At 41.5% G+C, this 25,885-nt stretch overlaps 1 protein-coding gene and 1 long non-coding RNA gene across 2 annotated transcripts in view; both read right to left on the bottom strand.

Moving 5' to 3' along the window:
• Positions 1-7,592, bottom strand: part of Eda (ectodysplasin A) — a 397,393-nt gene extending 389,801 nt beyond the window's left edge. Inside the window, 2 exon segments of the mRNA XM_052733417.1 lie at positions 6,855-7,034; positions 7,036-7,592. Of these exon segments, the coding sequence (XP_052589377.1) occupies positions 6,855-7,034; positions 7,036-7,251 (396 nt within the window). The 5' untranslated portion in view covers positions 7,252-7,592.
• A 297-nt stretch (positions 7,593-7,889) lies between these two features.
• Positions 7,890-25,885, bottom strand: part of LOC128107508 (uncharacterized) — a 99,088-nt gene continuing 81,092 nt past the window's right edge. The window contains exon 3 of the long non-coding RNA XR_008217106.1: positions 7,890-8,567. This is a non-coding gene — a long non-coding RNA (uncharacterized LOC128107508). The remainder of the gene's footprint in view (positions 8,568-25,885) is intronic.

Raw genomic sequence — 25,885 nt, 5'->3', positions numbered from 1 at the left:
TTTTCTTGAGGCACGTAAAAAAGCTGATTCTAAAATACATGTGAAAATGTGAACGCTAAGAGTATCCAAGGTGGTTTTAAAGCATATAAACAAGTTGGAAGGACTTGCTTTCCCGGATATCAAAAAGCTTATTATAGGGTTCAGTGACATCTGATTATGGTTTTGTATCCCAAGGATTCATGTGATGGATGCTTAGCCCTCAGTGTGGCACTGTTGATATGGTAGAACTTTTAAGAGGTAGAGCTCAGTGCAAGGTAATTGGACCACTGAAGGCACTGCCTTCTGAAATGATTCATCCTTTTCTTACAGAGTATATTAGTTCTTGAAGGGGTAGGCTGCTACAAAATGAGGCCAACCCATGCAATTTTTCACTTTTCTGCACTTTTATTTCTCTTTCTCCACCATTTTGCTATCCAGCCAAGAGTACCCTCACTAAAGTTGAATGGATGTTTTTTGAATCCCTAAATGACCTAAGTAATCTCTTTTACTTTCAAGTACCTAGCCTCAATTATTTTGTTATAGCAACAGGAAACAGACTGATGAGAAACAGATCAACAGACTAGAATAAACAGTTCAGAAACAATTTGGGGTGTATATAAACAATGGATGGATGAAAAAGTAAGAATGTAGAAAAGTAGAAAAAAATCCTTATAATAAAAAGGACTAAATCAGTTGGATACTTGTATGGAAAAACATGGAGTCTGACCTCTCTGTCTCCACTATACACAAAATCAATCCCAGGTGGCCTGTAAATCCACGAATGGCACAAATATAAAACTTCTAAATGATAATGTATGAGCATGTCTAATGATTTCAAAGTCAGCAAATACTTCTTTTTTTAAATGATTTGTTTTGGGTGTTGTGCTCATGTGTGCGTGCATTGCATGCGTGTGTAAAAGAGGGCTTCAGATAATCTGGGGATGAAGTTAGGTGGTTGTGGGCTGCCTGATGGTGAGTGTGAGGAACCAAACTCTGGTCCTCTGCAAAAGCAGTACATGCTCTTAACCACTGAACCATGTCTTCAGCCCTGGAAAAACATTTCTTAAACAGGATACAAAAACACTATTCATGAAAAAAATATTGAAAATTTTGACACATTAAAATTAAAACTTTCTGTTCATGTTCATCAAAAGATATTATAAAAGCAGGTCAAAGATTTGGGAATATTTTGCAAAATATAAGAATCCATTTCCATGGTATATAAAGATTTCTAGGGCTACAGAGATGGTTCTGCAGTTAAGAGTGCTTGTTGCTCCTGAAGAGGCTATGAGTTTGGTTTGAAACACACATGTCAGAAGGCTAGCAACTGCCTTATAACTCTAGTCCCTGGGAATCCAGAGCCCTCTTCTGGTCTCTGCAGGAAACTGCACTCACATACCCCCACATATACACAATCACACATACACATAATTGAAAACACAAACATATTTTTAATTATATAAGAAATCTGTAATAATAGGGAAATTTGACAGTAAAATAGACCAAAAAGATAGAAAATTACTTCACAAAGATATCCAAATTGATAATATTGATAAGGAACACAACCTCATCAGTCTTCTCAGAAGAATCCCTTAAAATCCCAAGATAAAATTAAGTATGTAACTCACTGGTAGACTATTTACCTAGCATACCTGAGGGTTCCATCCCCAATATCACATAAAATAACAAGATATCACAACAAACCCACTCCCCAGAATGGCTGTGATTGCAAGGTATAGAAAAACTGCAATTCTCATACATTGTTGGTGAGATACAAATCATCAATAACTTAGAAAAACTGTCAATAATTTCAAAATATATATTTTCCATTGCATAGAAACTAATCCTAGGTATATATTCAATGGAAATTCTTATAATTGGAACCAAAAGACATGCATAAAATTATCCGAAACATCATTATTCATAATAATTCCAAACTGGAAATAATCAATATTTTATTACCATGATAAGGAATTTATAAATTATGATATATCTCAATAGCAGAATATACAAAATTAAAAATTAAAAAATATCTCTGTCTGTCACAGTATGGTTATCACAAATATAGTGTTAACCAAAAACCATAAGACTCAAAAGACTACATATATCTAATTTCATTTATGTACAGTTCAAAATGAACAAAATTATTTCTGGTAATAGAAGTCAGGACATTCATTATCTTTGGAGAGTGAGGATGATACAGTGATAAAGATGGGCACAATTAAGGGTTTGCAGGATGTTAAAAGTATTTATTTCTTGACTTAGGTACAAGCAACATGAGTGTGCTCACTCTGTAATATTTCATCAAATGGTAAAATTACGATGTGTATGCTTTTCTGTATTTGTATTATATGTCAATAAAATGTGAAAAAAAGAATAGAAATGAGGAAATAAGTGCTGGGTATTTACAGAGGAGTCAAACAAAGATGGTTCTCTCCAATGGCTGCCTTGCAGACAAAGGCACAAGGCTTTTCTTGGTAATGTTCTTGGGAATTAAAATTGCTTCAGAAATTCTCTAGTATAAAGAGATCTTCTCTCTAAGGTAGTTACAGATAAATTAGAGATCATTTTTCACAAGATCTAAGAGAGAAAGATGAGACCTAAAAGCAAATAAAATATCAAACGATGTATTACAAAAAGCTTTTAGTACCATCTTAGAGGGAAAGTGTGAGAATAGGAAATGGATCACATGGTTAGGATTCCTCTTTTCTGCTTCAATTTCTAATTATTTTAGAAACCAGTGAAACATTACCAATGGAACTATTTACCTAAGCAAAAGTGACAGTTCACAGACTTAGCAGGACCAGAGAGAAACAGGCCTGTTTTATAAAATGTCTTTGTTTTACATAAAATGTTACCCAAGTCCCAAAATAATTCAGTTCAACAACTATTTTTCTACTTAGCTATAACTAGTGCTGATAGGAATCATAAAAGACACTACAGAAGGTAGATTTCTGATGATCTTTAATGTAAAGGCAGATGTATTAAGACGAAAATCAGTAACAGCTACAGAATAATCCCCAAAGAGAATTTGGTGGGTGACTTACAGGAGTGAAATTAGTGAGAGTGAAAATGAGAGGGATATCATGAAACCAGTTCATCAGAAGCCTTAATGAACACATTGAAAAGTCTGCATTTAAACTCCATAAACAACTTATCTAGATTCCATAATTCGTGGACTCTGTTATGGTCAACATGAATCACCTAGAATGATACTTAGTTATTAGGAATATCAAATCTTAGTATGCTAATGATATATCTAGTTATACCTAAAGATCTCTGTAGAACATTAAAGCTGCCTTCTATGACATCACCTCAAATAATTAGGAATGTACCTCAAACAACTCCAACAGTCCTGAATAAATTTCTATTGATCTGCCTGTAGTTTAGATTATGAGATGCTACCTTTATCTCTCTCGACATAACTTTTTCAAACATTAAAAGACATCTAATACTTAACACTGTATCTAACACAGAGAAAATTTTATTTATTCAGCTTAGATCATTAAATTACACGAACATACTAACTATACTCATCTCTCTCCTGATTTGAAAGACTGTCCTCTCTCTCTCTCTCTCTCTCTCTCTCTCTCTCTCTCTCTCTCTCTCTCTCTCTCTCTCTCTCTCTCTCTCTCTCCAGGCTGAAAAAAAACAACTGAAAACTCCCCTTTTGATCAATTTAATTGGGTTTCTGGAGACTTTTATCAACCGGCTGCTAGCTTTTTCTTGAGGAACAGCCACCAGGATTTTCTGTCTGATGATAGACAAAAATTCACTTTTGATCTTCTTCATGGAAAAAAAGTTTTGTTTTGTTGTTGACACATTCCTGAGATTTTCCACCATGTTTTTGACATTTGAGGGATATAATCATGACCAGACCTTTTTCTCTATAGTGTGATCCAGTGATTTTTAATGTTTTTAATTATTTGTTATCAAATTCAGGCACCACTGGTGTATCCCTAGCTCTTAAGCTAATCCTTCCTAAGTATCCAGATACAGCTCCTTATCTCTTTCAGCTAAAGGAGATGGCTCATGACTCCAGAAGCTACCTCTCACTTTTTATGATCAGCAACTGTGTCCCTACTTTTCTAACAACGCCCTTGCAGAAATTTGCCGATGTTCCTGCTTTATGACCTGAATTCCTTCTGTATCCTGTTGTGTTTTTTTTTATTGCAGTATGCTATACATACACCTTCAGTGATTTCTAGAGTCCTTCCTTGAGTCATAATTGGAAAGCCCACAGTCCAATCATCTCATAAGTATAGGTAACTTCACCTTTGCCTAAATATATGTATGACCTTACATAATGAAATGCCGCTGACTGTTCTGCTCACCACAGTTTAGTGTCACCAGCTTGCCTTCACTCTTTCTAAATATACTGTTAGGAAACCCAAATGTATTGCCCACTGGAGGATGCATGTTTTTGTCTCTGGTCCTCTTTGTCCAAGACTTGCTGTAACAGCAGCTGCTTATGTTGAAAAACTAAAATATAAAATATGACCTATGTGGCCCAGTCCCACGAGGCGGTTTACTTCCTTATTTATGAATCAGAATCTGTCAGCACAACTTAGAATTTTGACTGTCAGCAGATAGTACAATTAAATGTCACTGTAAAACCAGCAGAGGGTGCACCAGGGCACTAGAAATTCTACCCAAGATGTAGCACATCAATTTAACTCGATTAGCCAATCAACTTTTCCTTTATTTATTTATTCATATATTTGTTTATTTACAGGCTAAAACTAATATCCTCAAGAGAAACAAGTTGAATCTGAGCTAAAATTTCTTCATTTACATTTCAATTTTCCTGAAAGTGAAGTTCAAGACAAATAAGGAGCATATGATGAAACTTAGTCTGATCAAAATGTAGTCAGAGCAGAACAAAATGACACAGATCTGAGCCTGTCATTTTGTAAAAAGTCCACTATGGAGCTCCAACCTGTTGTTGCTTCATTCCTCTCAAATTTTCTTTTTCGTAGACACTATATGATGGGTTAATGTGTACTAAATTGGAAGACGAAAGAGCAAATTCATCCTAGTTTTGACTCAAGCTATGATATCCTGGGCCATTTACTTCTCCCTCGGGGCCTATATGTTCTCCAAAGAAATCAATAAAATAGACTCAGGTGGTACCTTAAAAATCTGAAAAACTTCAATTCCAAGTTGATATAAAAAAATGTAAAGAGCTACTATCATTGACTGTCCCAAAGGACCAAAAAAGAAAGACTAAAGGACAAGAGATAAGAAACTGTGTTGAAACTCCTAAGTATTTTAGTGCTACACAAGCATAAGCAACTAAATGCCATTACAAAGCTGTGAGAGTCCCCTGCCATCACAGAAGCTCTAGAATACAGCTGGCCTGCTAATCCCCAATCTATAAACATGACTCTGTCCACCCCGAATGCCAAAAATCCTTGACCACCATTTGAGTAAAGAAGTTGAATTCTCTGATACTTTTTTACAGAATATTAATGTGCAGCTAAGTACTTCTACTGGGGATGAGGAGCAGGGAGATAAATAAAAGACCCAGAGTCCTAATTAATTATCATCCAGCCATCGTGTTTAAAGTTTCAAGTATGAGAAGCACATCTGTAGATTCTCTTCTTTGATAAGCTGTTATATAAATTGGAGTGTATTTGAAAGGCATTTTTGGGCTGGGGCAATTTTACAAAGCACACTGTAAAAGAGAAAAGTGTCAGTCCTGACAGAGTATTGTTATGAATGTGACAGCTCTAAAGTGTACAACTTTGAAGGTCAAAGTAACACAATGTTCCAAGAGTTGTGACAATGACTATGAACGTAGCACCAAATACAGGCTTCCATGCCTCGCCTTGTATAAGTAAGTTACTTACACAACCTGTCGTTGTCTCAAAAAGGTACAAACTAACCATTAGTCTTTAACCACCTCAAAAAGATCCTTGGTTGCCTTGCCTAAGACTCACATGTAAGACAACTTTGGCAACCACGAGAATACTTAATATCAAGTACACTGAATTTACCTGAAGAAAGAGTTGGGAAAACAACCAAGCTAATGGTTTGCTAAAAGGGATACAAACACTTGAAAGAATACCAAAAACAAAACAAAAATCCAACTTCCTGTTCTGAAGCTAGCGATAATGAAAATTCTTCACACCCACTGCACCCCACTCCATCAACAAGTGTGTCAGAACCGGCATGCAAAGGGTGAGTTTTATTTCCATAGATTTTTTAAATTGCTGTTCAGAAGTTGTCTAGCAAGACGGCATATTTCTACCAGAATTCCTCAGGGGCGCTGATCCTCTCTAGAACACCGAGGACAATCAGTCTCAAATTGCAGGTAAGTGTGAAAAAGCTCACGTTCTGGTCAGCGCACAAGAACCCGGCGCTGAAAGTATCGTTGGTTAAAAGTTGTTTCGACGGGCGTGGAACAGTTATTACAGCTGTTTACAGCTCCAACTCCAAAGAGGAGCCTGCTAGTGCTGGCATCAGCTCGGGACACGAAGAAACAAGCACCGCGGGCAGGGAACCTCACCAGGGGCACCAGGGGCCAAGCTGCTCGCCGTTAGACGGCCACGGGGGCGGCGCAGGCACCTCTCTGCCGGCCCGGGTGCGAGGCCAGCCAACTTTTCCCGAAGCAGCCCACACCCCCCGGGGGCGGCGCATGCAGGCTGGGCTTTCCAAGTCCATGGGACCCGAGAGGGTCTGGATGAGCCAAGACAGGAACTGAGGACAACCTGCCCTGGACAACCTCTCCCTAGCTCTCCGGCCCACTCCCAGGTCCTGCCCTGTAACTTGGCTCTGAGTGGCAGAGTCCCCCGAGCCCTGCGGCGCAGGCCCCCGCCCAACCTAGCAGGGGAGGGGGCCTCCAAGGCCGCCGCCCCTCCTAGGTGACTCACCTGGTGCCGGTCCTGGGAGTCAGGGGGGAGTGGATCTTCTCCTGGTTCCAAAGGCTGCTGTTGAAAGGACGGCTGCCCGAGGTGGCGGGTGATGGGACCCACAGGGTCGAGGTTACCAGGACTGCTTAGGGTGCCAGAGGTGCCAGGAGCACCCGGGCCGCTGAGGCGGGACTCGGTGCCCCCGTTCCCGCCGCAATTCGGATCGCAACTCTAGGTAGCAGCACAGCGTCAGCAGGTGGAGGGCCAGCGAGAGGCCAAAGAAACCCAGGAAGAGCCGGCAGCTGTTCCCTTCGCCCGCCCGAGCAGGGGCCCCGCGACAGCCGCAGCCCTGGCTGCCCCGCTCCCTTGGCGCTGCTGCAGGCAGGGGTTCCCTGCGCTCTACCTCGGGGTAGCCCATGGCCTCCAGAGACAGCCACTATCTGAGGCCCGGGAGCCTCTGCCTCTGCCTCAGCCCTTTACGACCCCTGACAGGCGGCTACTGTCCTGCCATCGGCTGGGGGCTGCAGGGACCCGTTCCTGAGCGACGGTGGCTGGGCGGGACAGAACAGGGAGCAGCCGCATGTGCAGCTCCACTCCGAGGGGTGGGAAAAGGAGGAGGAGGGGCGGGAGAGAGGGGCGGCTCGGCCCAAGAGGGAATGAGGGAGGAGGTCCTCACCTACCCCGCCCCATGCCTCAAGGGGCGGCCGGGACGCCCAACCACGAGCCCGCCAGGCCTGGGCGCCCCGCCCCCTGCCTTCCACTCGGGCCTCCAGCCGTGGGGCGGGGCCTGGGGGCGTGGGGGTTCACCTCTGCCTGGCAGCCCCACCCAGCTCTTCCCGCTTGCCCCGTTGCAGTTGGTGACTGCCGCTGTCGTTCATCTCTGGACTCCACCCTGGTTTAACCCTTCAGCGCCGCTATGGGGGAGGGCAGGAGGGGGGGAGGCTGAGAAGAATTTGGGAACCTTGGAAAGAACGTGGAGCAAAGAAAAGGAGGCAGAAACTAGCATTAATAGAAATGTTTGCAATTAACTGCAGTTGTTAATAACATCATCCAGTACTTATCTGTTGCTTTCAATCTTCAAAGCGTTTAACAGACGTTAAACTAATTAAAACAGTTCAGGGTTTGGAATGAAACCATGCCTGCTGTGTTTGCAATTCAATGGCTCGCCAGAAGAAAAGGAGACCTAGGAGTCTGGGAGCCAAACAGACTGGGAATCAGGCAGTCTCACTCCCAGAGTGAGTCTGGGGGCACAGTCAAAGCCTAGTGCCAAGTGCCTAGTGCCAAGTGGAGCTGAAGTGATGCTGTCCCTTGAAGGGTAAAACAGTTTCCTAGGATTTCTTGACATGTTAATTCATTCAACAGATATGCATTGATCCCTTTCACAGTGCTGTGTGAGAGAACCCACAGCCAAAAGTTTATCTTCTTCCAGGGCTGCAGAAGTTTTGAAAGAACATGAGCCTTCAATGAGCAGGTGGGGAAACTGAGGGTCACAATGAGGTGAATTTTTACAAGGGTGGTCCACAGAATGGCCAGACACTATTGGCATCTCTACTTGCAGGCAACTGTTCTGGCCTCTCCACCCTTCCCATGCTTCCCCTGGAGTACTCCCTGGGGGAAGTTCAACAAGTCAGCCAAATGTTCCAGATGTACATGCTGCAACTGCAGCATCTTCAACAGCTGCACCAATCAGGAACAGGGTCAGAGAAAAAAATGGCAAATGTCAGAACAATAGACCTGGAAATGAAGAATGGAAAAGATTAGTTGTCAAGAGTCACAGTTGACAAGAGTTACTAGTCTCGGATTTTAGAGAGTTAAGTGGCTGGAGCAGAGCAAGCATGCACTGTTTCAGCCAGTAGGCACTCTCATTTCCATGCACTTGAGAAAGGAATAATCAGCAATTTTATTGACCTGAAGCAAGCATAGTAAAAGCCACTGAGAAGGCTCAGTGATGTCCCAGAGCACTTAAGGGTAGGCCTTAAACCTAGGCTGATAAGGGAGAAGAACAACACAGAAGAATATAGCAAAGGAGACAAAAGAAAAACAAACCAAAAGCATCTGGTGGAGAGGTCAGTGCATAGAGCCCAGAGGTCATAAACTTTAAATACATCAGCCCCAGACAAGTTTTCCTTCACAGCCTTGTGAATAGTCTCAGTGCTTCAAAAACATCTTTCTGTCCTCTTTTTAACCTTTATCCATGAAACAGAAAGTTTGCAAGAAAAAAAAAAACCCTCATCATCACACAGATAAGGAGGAAAAGAAAGGCTTGCAACAGCAGCTCTCAAGATCTACTTGTCCAGACCAGGAATTCTAGATGCTAGGAAAGCCGCCAGGCCGATTTACCTTAATTATCACAGCCAGGATTATTGGAAAGAATGCTAGACCAGAAGTCAGAAGGCCTCACTCTGCCACTAGTTTGTTGGGTCACTCTGAGCAAAGTAACGTACTTTTCCAAGGGAGTGGGGAAACACTGGCTTGGTTTCTTCAACTGTAAAATGAAGTGTTTAAACTGTACCGGCTATTACATTGTGCCTTATCTGTCTCATCACTGGCTATGTTGAATTTATTGCACATACAGTTTAAAGAGGCTACTTTATCTTCATCTAAAATGAAAGGGAAAGAAATGACATCCATCTCCTGGTTGTGGTGGTAGTGGTGGTTGTGGTGGTAGTGGTGATTATCAAGGGTTTTAAATGGTTTCAGCTTTTAAATTTTTAAAATGTATCCCTATTAGAGTGTGTGTATGTGTGTGTACAAGTACGTGTGTGTGTGTGTGTGTGTGTGTGTGTGTGTGTGTGTGTGTGTGTGTGAGATGGGGGGCTCACATGCCACTGAGCACATGGGAAGGTCAGAGGAGAACTTTGTGGAATCTGTTTCACTCTCCACCTTTACGTAAGTTCCCAGTGTCAAAGTGAGGTCATCAGATTTGCACTGTAGAGCAGCAAACACTTTTATCAGCCGAGCCATCTCACTGTGGCCCTTCTTGAAATGACTGAACCAAGAAAGACCTTGTTTTCACCATTACCCTCAGAAGCCTTCAGAATTGCTTTTGACCTAGGACCTCATTTTGATTCCGAGAGGCAGAAATATCACAGTGAGCCAGGGCAGTGAGAAATAGATGTGGTTATAATAATAATTATCATTATATTAATGAAGCACTGTGGATTGAACTTAGAAGTCTCATATACACTAGGCAGGCATTCTACCACTCAGCTACACTTCCGGCCCACAAGCTCCCTTTTATTAATATGCTGTGTGTGTTTTGATGCATTGCTTCAGCTTGCTTCTGTTTCCATAGTGCCCTGTCCCCTACAGCATAGGTCTAAAAATGATAAAACTGTAGGCCACATCCAGCAAACAAATGTGTTTTGTTTGGTATAATATTAGCTAAAACTTGGAATGAAAAAGGAAATTCAATTCTAGCATTTAGAAAACTGGAGGTTTCACGTTTTTAGAATACAGCTTTCCTGGTTTTCTAAATATAAAAACAAAAAAAAAATCACACAACCTGTTAACATTGGACCTACATGCCCATATGGCTACATCCAGCTAGAATTGTCCCTTTGAGATAAACAGGAATAATCAAGTTCGACATAACCCTTGCCACCCCTGGATTCTGGTCTGTCCTTCTCGGTCATTTATCTTACTTGTCTGATACCAAGGTATGGGCTCCTTGGCTGTCATATAATCTGCCATTTCAACATTATTATTTGCTACCCTTTAAAAAAGCCATGCTACCACATTGCTAAATTCACTATCTCTTCTCAGCCCTCTGCACATTAGCCCAAGCTAGTACTTTTCACTAGAAGTACTTGCCACCTGCAAAACCTTCAAGAATCAATGTACATATTCTCTTACTTCAGATTTTCTTTCATGCTTTCATTGCACATTGAACATACATACCTTAATGATATCAAGTATCATGTCCTATTTTGAGTGTTTCATATGGTTTTCTCACCACTAAACTGAGCTTCTTGGCAATAAGAGTCACACCTTTACAATATTTCTGTTCCCAAACAGTAGCATACTACCAACCATGCAGTTGGCACCAAAATTGTTTGGTAACTGAATAGGGCATGAAGTTCTCTACAATGAGCTAGACTACCTAGGATTCCAAAGAAGGGAACTTGTTCATGGGATGTCTGTGAATACTATTTAAGAAGTACCTTTTGGGTCCTGAGCTGTATAACATATATGGAAAGATACAAAGAATGTAAAACCACATGACGGGCTAGGGATGTAGCTCAGTAATAGAGCACATGCCTAGCATGCACAAGGTCTTGAATTCCATCCTCAGCAGCAGTAATACTAAGATCTGAGTGCAGGACCTTGTACATGCTAAGTAAACACTATATCACTTAACAGCATCCCTCAGTTACCTTGTAGGCCTTCCTTTCCCACTGAATTTCATTTCCTATGTTTGTTTATCTTGGCTGAATATTAAAAAAAATTAGGAATTGACAACCCCTGAACAATAAGATTATAAATAAGTTGACAGTTCAGATGTGGTGGTGCATGTTTGTAGTCCCAGCTACTTGGAAGGCTGAAGTGAAAGAGTACCTTGAGCCCAGAAATTGAAGGACAACCTGGGGAACATAGTAAGATTCACATCTCAAAAAACAAAGGCAAAAAATGTTGACAATCCCTGGCAAACCAACTGAGTAGAATGTGCTTAGGAATTTGGCAGGGACTGGTATTAAATACTTGGTACTACGGTTAATCCACATAGAGATCAGCGGGGTAACTATGGTGCACTTAGTGGTTGGAGGTAGTTGAAGGGAACGTGGGTTTTTGGAGATAGATCCTCATTTGAATCTTAAATGATTTACATTTCAGCTATGTGATGTAATACAAGTCATTCTTACTTGTCTTCGACCACCTCAGTTTTCTCACGTGGAAAAGTGGAGATGACAGTATATACTTTTAGAATAGATACTTTGTAAGATAGCTGTGCTTAAATGGGATGTGTTTAAGAGGGAAGAGTTTGGCTGTACTCTCTCAGGGCTCTCAGTAATTGAGCCTATTAAATAAACTGACAGAAGGCAGATTAACAGAAGAAAATGAATACAAAATGTCTGATGTACAAAAAGGCATCAACATGAAAGAAAAATGAATGTCAAATATGCATCAAAAATCCATCTTAGGTCATTGGACCCATTTGGAGCAAGGCTCCTTGCACAATGAAATCTAGAAATTTATTTATCCTCATCATAAGGGAGATGAAGGTGAATGGAGGCAACTATATCCTTTTTTTTTTTTTTAAGAAAAGTGAATGGGTCCTGAGAAAAAGTGGTGACAGTGAAGACTTTCCTCTTTATGACATTAAACTCCAGTTTGTCCTAAACTCCAGGGTATGATACTACACTGTATGGTCCTCTCCAGTGATAACTGTCTAGTCAGCTACAGTTGATGAGATCACCAGGGAAGTGACTCATGACAAATGAGTTCCTTTTAGAAGACATATCTTTCTGCAGAATAGAAAAGTTCAGGGGAAATCTCTCCCTATTATTGTTCCAAAGTAGCATATTCGGGGTATGGCATCCTTCAGAATCTATTTGTCAAAATTTCTGGAACTACAGACGATACACCTGTGTGTGTGTGTGTGTGTGTGTGTGTGTGTGTGTGTGTGTGTGTGTGTGCATGTGTGTGTGTGTGTGTGTGTGATGTGTGTGACTTTTACCGCAAGAGAATCAGAGTAACCACATACAGCAGTTCTCAAGAACATGGTTGAAAACAGAAAAGTTACATATTTCACAGTTATCAAGTGTCAGTCCCCTTTTCTGTATTAAATACATTAAATTTGGAATAGAACCTGTATATATTCACCACCATCCCTCAATTATTTGATGTGAATATCCAACTTCTTTGTATCCGTTTTCACTGAGATATCTAATGGACACCTCAAACTTAGCATAGTCAAAACATGGCTTTCTCTCTCAAAATGTGTTATCTTTTGGTACTCTGTAGCTCAGGAAATGGCAACTCTATCCTTCCATTTCTCAGGGAAGAAAACAACCACAGTAGCAAAAACCTTTGAGACTATCCTTGAATGCCTTATCTACATCTGTGAGTGAGTGGTGTCATTGATGCCTTTCAAATATTTCCAGAGCCTCATGACTTCTCATCGCCTCCCTGTCATCACCCTGGTTTATGCTCTTAATGCTTTGTCACGTGGATGACTCTTGAATTGCTCAAATCTAAATGCTTTTGTTTTCCCACTCTACAACATAGTCCCTTACAGAGACATTCTGTTAAAAATGGTTAAGTCGAATCCTCCCATGGCTCTCTGGTTTGTTCTGAGTGCTTACCTTGGTCTACTTTGTCTGAATACTGAACATATTTCTGGGCTGCTATCCCAATAATGTTCTCCTTGCTTACTGCATTAGTTACTTTTATACTGTTGTGATAAAACGTCATTACCAAGGTAACTTATAGAAGGAAGGGTTTAATTGGGCTTGTAGTTCCAGAAGGAGTATCTAAAATGACAGAGGGGCCATGGCGGTGGGTGAGTGGCGCAGAAAAGTGGGAGATCACATCTTCAATAGCAAACACAAAGCAGAGAGAGAAAACTTCATGTGCAGCAAGGCTATCAACTCTCAAAACCTGCCCCCAGTGGCGTATTTCCTTCAGTAAGTCTCCACCTCCTAAAGGTTCCACAACCTCTACAAACAGTGTCCCTAGCCAGGGCCCAAGTCTTCAAATGTGTGAATCTGTGGGGGATTATTCTCTTTTAAAGCACCACACTCACCCTGATCCAAATACGTTAGGCCCTGTACTGTTCCTTAAACCACTGAAGCATGGTACCACTTAAGAATCACTCCATCTGTAGTTCCTCCTTTCTGGAAGGCTACTATCCCATATAGCCACAGGGTTTATTCCTTACTCTAGGTTTCTTCTAATGTGTCACCTAATAAGAAATCTAATATTGACCAACTTCCTACCATTTCCTGTTCCCTCTTTTACTATTTGACATACTGAATATTTATTGGTTGTGAGATTCCTCTGCAGCCACAAATAAACTATCAGTTCTATAATGACAGAGGTTTGTGTCTAGTTTTATCCATTGCTTTACATACAAGACAATACATGCCATAAAATAGCTTTAAATAAATCGTTGTTTGTGAGATGAATAAACTCTCTTATGGGAGTAAGAGGAATGGGAAAGGCATAGCCAGGCATTTTGCTAGACATCCAAGGACTTTCTTATACAGTGATTCAGGAAGAAATAACTGTCTTCTTATACATGGCACCTCCTCCAGAGAAAAGGGTGCTCAGGGCCACACAGATAACTGGAAAGAAGGAGGTAAGAATGTTGGTTTAACATTCCTCTATGTGACAGCCTTTCTCATTAACTTCCATGTGAGTTTCTATTGTGACTATTTCACCTAGGAGGAAACTGGGCTTCAGAGAAATAAAATCATTGGTACAAATCCACAGAGATTAAGTGGTACAGTAGCAATTTGCATCTAGGTCTGACTGGATAAAAAAAAAATCTATGTTCTGTCCTCACAACTACCTCCCACCTACTACTATCAGGTCTCAAATGCAGCTTCATTGAGCTAAGCATGCATACTATTGGAGTCCAGGAGGGGTAGAATGATAATCCAGCTGGAAGTCATAGTGTCTTCTCACTCTTGCCTGCCTGCTGTTGACACCATCTTCTACCTGCAACTCCAAGGCCATCGTGCATACTCTCATTAGCTGAGTGTCCTCAAATATAGGTCACATCAGGTTGTCTTCCTATACAGTAATCCTTAATAACTTCCCACTGATGAATCAACAGTGATCTGACGCCTGGGCCTGATATCCAAGGCCTTTATTCAGCCCAGAGCTCAGTTTTCAGCTGTGTTGCCACTAGGCCTCTGCAAGTGCTGCCTCTGGGACTCTCATTGTTCAGGAACAAATGTCTACATTCCTGCTCCTTCGCCTTACCCTGATACTAGTCCCATTCCCCTTTCAGCTTCCTTCCCTCTTTGTCTCCTTCCTCTACCCATTTGGAAAGCAGTACATTCTCCTTTTTTTCAAATGTATACTGCGAATACAGCTAATTTTCTTTTGTGCACATGAACGTGGATGTAGGGGTGGGGCATGTAATTGTCTTGTGTATGCGTGTGGTGCGTGTGTGTGTGTGTGTGTGTGTGTGTGTGTGTGTGTGTGTGTGTGTGCTACGTGCAGGAGTGCATGTGTGAGCAAATGTGTGCCTGTGTGTGTATATGAAAATCCATGCCAAGTGTCTTCCTAAATCACTCTCCATTTTATTTATTGAAGCAGGATCTCTCCATGAGCCAAGAGCTCTCCAATTCCTGCTCCCCTAGTTAGCCAGCTTGCTCTGGAGATGCCCTGCCTCTGCTTTCCAAGTGCTGGGATTACAAGCAGCCGCCAGAACTGCCCATCCTTTCCCATGAATTTGGGAGATATGAACTCTAGTCCTCATGCTTGCATCACAAGTACTTTATACACAGAGCTATTTTCCTCGGCCTTTGTTAATTACTTTTAATTGTTTATATTTATGAGGTATGTTGTGATAATTCAACTCACATATACCACATGTGGTAATCACATGAAAATAGTTAGCATTTATATCTCCTTGGGCCGTATGTAAGGCCTAGCCTGTGCTCCGCCTTCTGACATGGCCTGCCTGCTCACCGCGCTCTCCACCAGGACACCCTGCCCATACAGCTCATCTGCCACTCAGAGCATACGACACATGATTGCTAGCTGCTAACGCATCCCCATTTTGTGCAATTGTCTCATTTCCCCCAGCTTACCTCCAATTCTCCTTGAAGGACAGGACCCTGTCCTAGCCCCCACAGGGCCTACCTCAAGCCAGGACTTACCAAATCTTTGCTAATGGATTAAGCACTCTGCACAGATGAATTTTAAGCAGGGCTTCGAGGGCCAAAGTGGTCTGGGTTTGACAGAAAGAAGACAGCTGCTCTAGGTGGAAGGCTCAGTGAAAGAAAATGCTGAGCACATTTATATAAGCAAGGCTTCCAGGAGTATTTAGAAAACAAATGTAAACACACACTCGCAAAGGGGGCAGAACAGCAGACATTTTACCCAGTGGCGGAAATGACTACAGTCATAACTGACAAAGAAATGTTTGTAGAAATCCCCAAAGAATGATAAGGGTACAGAAATTCTTCTTGCTATAAACAAGCAAGATGGCACAACATGGAATATTCATTATACAATAACATCTTTGGCTACTCATGAGTGGATGAGCATACGGGAAAACTCTCACTCCATGAGAGTAATTTTTCATTCAAAAATAGAAAACCTTACTGGTGGTAGAATGTTATTTGCATCTATGTCCCCAGCAATTTATATCAGCACCACTGTTCAGGCCATCAAGAAGCATTAAAACACATGCTACATATCACTACACAGGGCCATGCTACATTCACATCAGGCCCACAGAGAGATCACAGATTATGTTTTACTGGAGTAGGACTTTGAGAGAAATTTTACAGTTTTTTTTTACAGTTTATGTTCAGAACAACTGTGTGTGGTAGATAGGCCACCGTGTCTCATTTAACAGGGAAGAACACGAAGTTCAGAGAAGTAGAATGATTTACCAAATGTCAAATAGTCAGTAGCCCTGAATTTTAGCCTGGGGTACACTTTCTTACGAACACTGTGGTATTCATTTATCATACTTGTATTTGTGTAGCTGATCTGACCAAAGCTCTTATTGATTTTTCCCCATGATCTGAATTTCCTAGTCATAGGTAATATGAAACTTACCTCAAGGATCTGAGCCCTAGAAAGTTAAACTTTCTCCAGGAAACGATCTTAGTTCTATGAGAAAGACCTAAAGGCATCTGAAGTTGTAATAACTATCCTACCCTCAGTTCAACTCAAAACAGGCATGTCAAAACTGATTTCGCTAAAAAGTATTGACTACTCACCTGGGTCCACAGGTAACTAAAAGAAGGGTGAGAGTTTGACATCTCTGCCTTCATTTTGTTTCTATTTCTTTTACTTTGCCTGACTGCACAGAGACAAGGCATTGTCCCAAACCTGCAGTTATCTCAGATTCTAGGAACAGCAAAACCTCGCAGGTGACACTGTTCCCCCAGAAGAGGACACTAGTCTCTAAGGGTAGTTTGCATCCCCAGTAACTAAAAGATTAACAATTTGACAGTTTATCAGACCACCTTGCAGGATAGACCAGCTGAGGCAATGTCTTTGTTTGTTTCTATAATAAATACCATAAGTGAAAGCAAATTGGGAGCAAGGGTTTATTTTAGCTTACAGCTTTGAGTTTATTATAAAGGGAAGCTGGGGCAGGAACTCAAAGCAGGAATCTGGAAGCAGGAACTAAAGCGAAGACCACAGAGGCACTCTGCTTACTGGCTTGCTCCCAAGCTCATGTTCAGCTACTTCCTTACACAGCCCAGGCCTACCTGTCTAGGGATGGCACTCCCCACCATGGACTGGGCCTTCCCACGGCAATCATTAATTAAAAAAAAACAACCCACTTACATGCCCACAGGCCAATTCTAATAGAAGCAATCCCTCAGTTGAGGTGCCCTCTTTCCAGACAATTGTGTCAAGTTGACAAAAACTAACCAGCACAGACAATAATGGGTTACAGGTGGGTGGGCAACTTCCTCTTTGTGGTGTGGCTACATTAAATTAATCTTTCTCTGCTTCCCAGCATTAGGGACAGGTGCCCAAGCCTAGCTTGCTGGGGATGCTGAAGTCCAGGCTTTCGTTCTATAGAATTCCCTGTCTAGATAGATGAAGTATTGGCATGGAGAGATTTAAGTATCCAGTTCATCCAGAAGTAAGAGGGTATGTACCAAGCAATGCATTAAGTGTTAGAAATGAGAATATATAAGTGAATAACAAAACACGAATGCAATATACACATTTTTGACAGAACTTTATTTTTTTATAAATGCAATTTCACAGAAAAGTGCCTTGAAATGGCTTTGCTCCCCTCCCCAAACATACTTCTGAGCTGGGTCAAATCCACAGGGACATTTCTAGGAGCAAGGAAGTGCCAAATCTTACCAGTTTCAGGGTCACTTTGAACAAAGGATGCAAATTATCCTATTCAAATGATTTCCTGGGCCAGCAAGATGGCTTTGTAGGTAAAGACACTCACTGCCAAGATTGAGTATCTATCTGAGTTTCATCCCCAGAATTCATGTGGTGGAAGGAGAGAACCAACTCCAACTCCTTCACGGTCTTGTCTTACACACACACACACACACACACACACACACACACACACAGAGAGAGAGAGAGAGAGAGAGAGAGAGAGAGAGAGAGAGAGAGAGAACAAATAAATGTAAAAAAAGTTTAAAATACCAAAAAAGACTTTCCTTAAAAATTCTGAGAAAGGGGCTGGAGAGATGGCTCAACCATTAAAGGCAATGTCTCACAACTAATAACACTGAGAAAACTAGCAGCCATGGGTTGAGAAACACTTCTATAGAATTTAAGCGATTTTTCTTCTCTGCTTAGTGCTTGCTGAAAGCACAGAAAGAATTAGGTAACTGTTTGGCTCCTGGGAATGTAGAAATTGTAGAAGCAGAGGTCCAAGGTGAACAGTTAGTACCTGAAGACAAGCTCCAAGTTGAACTTGAGCCTTAGATACTAATGTTTAATAATATAAATAAGTATACTTCTATATAATATAGATATAAATCAAATGATAGAATTAGGGTGGATGAGAGAAGGTATGGGAGAATTTGTAACATGTAAAATATTATATAAATGTAACATATTAAGGTAATAGTGTAATCTGCAGTCTCTTTCTGGACAAGATGTCCTTAGGTTCTTGGCATCTTGTTCGAAAAGTCAAAATACAGTAGCAAAGTAGCAAGGAATTTTATTGAAAGGTAAAACAAAACTACAGAATAGATATATTATGAGGAAACAGTATACCACCTGAGCTAGAGTACTAAAGAGTACCTGGTTATTGGGGAGGAGGAGCAAGTTGCTAGGGATAGAGTGTTAGTGCTCTCTTTGATTTACAGGCATGGGTTATGTTTGTACTCATTGTGCATGTCCTTTCCTATGACACACCTGATTTTAATCAGATGCATACCCAATCATGCATGGGCATAAGATTTACAGTAAATAGAAGATTTTCTATGAAAGTTCATTCCTGAAATGAACAACCTGAAAGAAGTTGTCTTACTGTAGATGTCCCTAAAACCAGTTTATACTGAATTGGCCCATTTCACTGAGTTCAGGATGGTGTTGATCACCAAAGGCGAGTAACTAAGGAGTTGCTAGAGAGAAGCAACCCATTGCATTGTTTGGAGTGTGTTATACCTGAAGCTTAATGTAGGTGGGTATCCCACGTTACTAAATAAATTTCTGGGAAAGGGTGTATGTGTTGCTCAAGTCAAGTGCTGTCCCAAGTTGCTAAGCTTTATCTGTTTCCTTGCTTCAATGGCTATCGTGTACTGAGTACCTACTATGGCACCATTTTAGACAAAGTTGCATTTTAATATTGCTTGAACTTCAGAAATAACATTAAAGGTATATTGTTCATTCTCCTATATGTTGAAAAAATGGTTCAGAGAAAAGTAATATGTCCAACCGATACAGCAAATGGTAGTGCTATGACTCAAATCCAGATCTGTCCTGATTCAAAAGTCCACATTCTTTCCACCATACCATGACATACAGTTTCTTTTTCATACTCAAAAATCCAAGAAAGGGCCAAGGAGATGGCTCATTAGGGAAAAGCATTTGCCACACAAGTGTGGCTACTTGAGTTTGATCCCAAGAACCCATGTAAAATGTTGGGTGAGGTTGCATGCATCAATAATTCCAGCACTCCTACACTGAGTTGGGAGGCAAAGACAGGAGAACTGGTGAGAAGCTCGCAGGCTAGATATCCTGGAGTATGCTCCATAGTGGCAGAAGCAAGAGAGATCCTGTGTCACCAAGGTGGAAGACAAGAACCTACTTCTCAAAATTGTCCGCGACCTCCATCTATGCACAATGGCATGCATTCTCACACACTTACACACTTGTGCACACAAGAAAGAAAAACAGTAACAAATTAAACATTTTAATCCAAAGAATGAGTTCTCCTCAATATTTAAGATGAAATCTGGTAAATGGTAATAGTATCCATTCCTCTTCCCCAGACAGTCTAATGGAAAGGTGTGATACTGAGCCAAGCTGTATTAGATCTTGGAAATCATGAAACTAAATAAGAAAATGCCAGGTGTTGAAAGTAGAAACTCCAAAGATTGCACAAGATACAGTCCAAAAAAATAGTGAGGTGTGTCTGCGGCCCAGAAAGGGTCTGAAAATTGCTACCACAGAAGAGTAGTCTTGGTGGGGACTAGGGAATATAGCTCAGTGGTAGAGCGCTTGCAGAGAATGCATGGGGCCAGGCATTACACCTTTAGTACTGAGAAGGGGAAGAGTCACGGTATGGAGGTGGGCTGAAATCTTGGGAGCCTTATATTTATTCTTTTATCTGTCCATTTGTTACTTCATTCACATATCCACCAACATTGCAGAGAGATTTGAGTATTGGCTTACAGAACTTCTGTAAACTGTGTGAACTAATGGATGAGATACCATGAGGCCAAATCCAGCATCCCATAAACCTATAGCAGTCCTGACCATCATCTTAAGCCTTCTTTTCATACAAGTTCATCTCAGTCAATTTAAGGATTTTGTTTTGCCTGTGGGAACTTATATCCAATTAACACTGGTAGCACAGGCTTTGCTTGACTGAAAGGTGCCTTACATGCCAGCTGCTGAAGAAGAATCTTCCTCAAACTCTTTTGCTAGAAGACTGCGAACTAAGCTTTGCCTGGCAAATGAAAACAGGATCCACAGGAGCAGGAGGAGTTAAACCCATGCCTTGAGGGAAGACCTGCCCTTAGGAATATGCCAAATTGTTTGGGAGTAAAGAGACTAGCCAGCTAAGAGAAGAGTTGGCAGCCCAGAGAAGTTACATGATCTGAGTGTCACTACTATTCCTATTCATCAGAAGTTGGGCCCTTAAACTTAAAACCTTAACCCGGCAACACCAGGCCTGACACCCCAAGTACATCGGAATTCTTCTTGTTTTAAAGCCTTCCCTTAAAAAAAAAAAAAAAAGAAAGAAAGAAAACTTCAAACCCATTTCCTTTCCTCGTATTCTATTCAATAGGTCAGATATGGAAGGCCCTGTGGAGAACAACTAGTCTACCCAAGTATTTTTCAAAAGAAACTAAAGCTTTAAGAACCCTTTAAGTTAATGTGTTCGACTGATTCTCTCTCTTTTATCCCTCAAGGAACTACTTTATATATCTACACCAGACCATCTTTAAGAATTACTTCTGTTTCTGTTTCGTTTCTGCTTCCCAGAAGCATGAGGTAAAACTGACTAGAGATCCCTGGCCTAGCTTCTGACTTCTATTCTCATTCCCTACCAACCCTGACAGTGTGTTCGGACTGTATTTCCCCTTGACATTTTCCCCAGTCTCATTCCTGTGTGCCACCGTCTGAATGCAAGCCCTCCTTTTTCCTCAACCTTTTCAGACCCCACTCCCAAAAAGGCTCTTTACCACTGACCATGATTCTTTCATTAGTAATGTTTCTTCTTCAGGTTGGCCCCTAAAGGTGCTCTGACAATTTTGAAATGTGAAGGGGAAATGAAGTTTCTAACGTAAATAGTTTCCACATAAAACTGCAGTTTTAGTAGGGTCAACACCCACTGACTGACACACTACTTCTTCTCCAGAGCAGGTGATGGCACCTCCTCTGGACAAATCAGGGAACTTCTTTCTGCAGATACTGACTGGGCCAAGGACTTCGGTCAAAGTAAATTGCCTTTTGAGGAAGCTGGAGATCAGAATTCTGAGATCAACTGGTTAGAGGGAGTTCTTGCTGGCACCATGATCGTTTCGGAAGTCTTTAAAAACTAGTTACGTTGAAAATGTCATGGTGAATTGAGCTGATCCTTCCTGTACAGACAAATGGGCCAAAGGAGAGGCCCATTTGGGCTTCTAATTCCTTCAAAAAGATAGGCTAGGTTAAAGGGTAAGTTCTTAAAGGTTAAAATCAAGTTTCTTGTGAAAATAGAAAAGAAACACATGTAGAAATCTTTAACTCACAAGTCAAAGACAGAAACAATAGATGTAACCAATTCAAAGCAGAACTCAAAAATGAATGAATTTTCACATTGATGGGTGAAAAAGTCCACAATATCCATGGGGCAGAAACCAATTGCACTACACCATTCAGAATTCCTTCATATTTCTGTGGATAAGAGCATTTTACATTGTTCTCAGTTGTCCACAACTTATAAATTGTTAAACAGTTCAAGGCCAATTGGAGGCCCAGATAACCTTGAGGAATGCACCAGTCAGAACATCCAGTAATCGGTTTTTGCCCATTTTTGTCTTTCACAATTTTCTTTGACACAGGAAAGAACTGTTGTAATCAGCCTGCTTTTAGGTCAGCAGGCCATGTAACCCTTGGGGAACAGGTTAGGGATAGCAGCCTAGATGTTGGCCTAAGAAAACTGCTGGAGGTGTAATTTGACACTTAAAAGAGAGTTAACAATGCCCAAGATAGATTAAAGAAACCAAGGGTGGCTTGTCCAAAACCTCAGGAGCTAGGAAATCTGACAAGTGGAGAGATCCACCCATGAGACTGAAAGCAGCTGGTGATGGCCTGACAAGCTCCGCTTAAAGGAAAACACATGTCTCTCCCCTTGCTACTCTCACAGAGCCCAGCAAGGACATCTGGTTGAAATACACCTTGATGCTTGCCTGGCAACAGAGTACAAATAAATACAATCCCCAGGAACAGGCTCACTGGGAACTTCAGGAACACACTAGGGAGGGTTGTGCCGAATTCTGTCATTTTTCTTTTGCACTTCACGCACTATGTAACTGATTTTCTATTTAGTGTCTATATACCTTTGAGTTTTATGTATGGCTGAAAACCAGTAAAGGCACCCACATGAAAAGCAAACTGGAGTTTTTTTTGTTTGTTTGTTTGTTTTTTTGATGATTTCTCTATTCTTCCATGGTATTCATCAGCTCCCCTTTTTGCTCAGCTTGAACGTACCTGGCATCCTGGCATATCTTGTGTAGTATGGAAGAGTAAATGTGTGTGGGGAGGTAACCTGAACCATTCTGTCCCTTTTGTAGTTGCCGCTTTTCCAGTCTCTGCTTTCCAGCAACAAACCACACCCATAGGCAACTGGAAAAGACAACAGATACTTCACACACACACACACACACACACACACACACACACACACACACACACATGACAGAGTTCAAAACAAGCAATGCACTAACTCGGGTGTGGTGGTGTGGTGGTACACACTTTGTAATCCCAGCACTTGGAAGGTGATGGCAGGAGGATTGGAAGGTTGACAGCAGTCTGGGTTACACAGTGAAGCCTTGTCCCCACACAATTTTTAAAAGGGGTGGTGGAATGGTTCAGTAGGTTAAAGCATTTGCTGTGTACCCGAGTGCAATCCCCAGAACCCACAGTGAAAGAAAACTGACTCCCAAAGCTTATGTGCTTTGGCTTATGTGCAGGCAAGCCCACATGCACTGATTAATAAAATGTAACTGACATACCAGCAAACTGCCTTCAAAATACCTATACTTATAGCCATAGACACAAGCCTTAATCAGAGAAGCTTCTCATGAACAGTGAACGAAGAGACTCATGGCTGCCTAGGATACAGAAAATAAGAACAAATGTGGGCCTAGCCTTAAGTCACTTATACCACCCGCTCCAAGACTCAGCCAACACTGTGGAAGAAAGAGTGGTAAGTATGCAGGAACTGGAAGATAGGGCAAAGAGCTGCCAAATGCCATTCTCTAAATTCCAAACAACCATCTACAATCACGAACTCACCTCAAAATTTGTTTCCTATACTGGGACTACACAAGACAAGCCCTGATAATAATCAGTCAAGGAAGGAGGGGGGACTCACGGGACCCTACAGATTACCTCTGAACTATTGCCTACTCAGGTTTGGCGGGATATCACTGTCTTCAACTATGTACCCTCTGCTGAGCCCATCAGGCTTGCACAGGTAAACCCATCACACAGGTGACCCTGGCTAATATTGGTAGGCCACAAAAGAGAATGAATAGATATGAACATGAGAGAAGTATTTGTGGGGAGGGTAGACAGGGGTGGTAGGGAGGTGTAAGGTGAGAGTGGTCAGTAGTCAAGGTGCATATATGAGAAGCTGTAAAAATATTAGTATAAATAGAAAGGAGAGAAAATTAGGGTGTTTGGCCATCCGATCATCAGAGTAGGTCAGCTCAGGCACCCTCTCGACCATTGCCAGTAGTCTATAGTGGAGGTATCTTTGTGGATTTCTGGGGACCTCTCTAGCACTCTGCTTCTTTCTATTCCCATGGGGTCTTCATTAATCATGGTATCTCTTTCCTTGTTCTCCCACTCTATTCCTGATCCAGCTCGAACCTCCTGCTCCCCTAAGCTCTCTTTCCCCTGACCCTTGCCCTACATTACCTCCCCTCACCCCCAGTTTGCTCATGTAGAGCTCATCCATTTCTCCATGGCTGTGTGATCCCTGTGTCTTTCCTAAGGTCTTCCTTACTAGCTAGCCTCCCTGGAGCTGTGGGTTGCAGTCTGGTTATCCTTTGCTTTATATCTAGTATCCACCTATGAGTGAGTACATATCATGTTTGTCCTTCTGAGTCTGGGTTACCTCACTCAGGATGATATTTTCTAGTTCCATCCATTTGCCTGCAAACCTTATGATGTCATTGTTTTTCTCTGCTGAGTAGTACTCCATTGTCTATATGTACCAAATTTTCTTTATATATTCATGATAGAACCCTCATCCAGTGACTAATGGAAGCAGATGCAGAGATCCACGGCCAAGCTCCAGGAGTCCAATCGATGAGAGAGAGGAGGGATTATATGAGCAAGAGATATCAAGACCATGATTGGAAAAAGTACAGAGACAACTAGCCAAACTAGTGGAAACACATGAACTGTGAACCAATAGCTGAGGAGCCCCCATGGAACTGGACCAGGCCCTCTGGATAAGTGAGACAGTTGATTAGCTTGAACTGTTTAAGGGGGGCCCCCAGGCAGTGAGACCAGTACCTGTCCTTAGTGCATGAGCTGGCTATTTGGAACCTAGTGCCTATGCTGAGACACTTTGCTCAGCCTTGGTGCAGGGAGGAGGGGCTTGGACTTGCCTCAACTGAATATACCAGGCTTGGCTGACTCCCCAGGGGAGACCTTGCCTTGGAGGAGGTGGGAACAGGGGATGGGTTGGGGGGAAGACTGGGGGTGGGAGGAGGGAGGACAGGGGAATCCAAGGTTGATATGTAAAATCAATAGAAAAATCTCTTAATAAAAAAAAGAAAGAAAGGAAAGAAAATTGATAAAGAAATAAATAGAACAATAATGAGTTTCAATTTTATACTTACTAAAATCAAGAAAATCAAGCACATGTTGGTTTGGCTTTAGAAGGACAAAAAAAATCTTCATGCTGTTCCAGTGGCAAGATAAAGTAAAAACAATTCTTTTAAAGGGTGATTTGGCAACATATACATATGAGGAGTCAAAAAAATATTCATGACCTTTCATGTAGCAATTTCACTCCTGAAAATTTGTTATTATGGCTATCATTCAAAAGAATGAAAAGCTATATACATAAATATACTTTACAATGCATTAAACATAATCTCAAAACCCCCTATAGTCATAGCGAAATGTCCAACAAAATTAAAGTGAATTAAAACACAGATTGAATGGCATATTGCTTATGGAATAAAAATAATAGCTCTTCTAGCCATAGTGTCACACACCTGTAATCCTAGCACTGGGGAGACTGAGGCAGATATATTGCAAGTTGAAGGCCCGATTGAGCTATTGAGACCTTGTCTCAAAAGAATCATAATTCTGAAGATTGCAACAAACATGGAAAATCCTAACTGCAATAAACGTTGAGACAAAAATAGAACATAAAATTGCATAGACAATTTCATTACACTGTAAGAACAGTGTCTCTGGGTAATAATTAAAAAAAACCAGATATATGGCACAGGGAAGCAGGTAGGCTAACG

This window comes from Peromyscus californicus, unplaced genomic scaffold (assembly GCF_007827085.1).
Source record: "Peromyscus californicus insignis strain IS unplaced genomic scaffold, ASM782708v3 Scaffold_10__1_contigs__length_136768540, whole genome shotgun sequence".
Classification (NCBI taxonomy): domain Eukaryota; kingdom Metazoa; phylum Chordata; class Mammalia; order Rodentia; family Cricetidae; genus Peromyscus; species Peromyscus californicus.
Note: the sequence above shows the minus strand (reverse complement) of the source record. Positions and strands in the feature narration are given on the sequence as shown.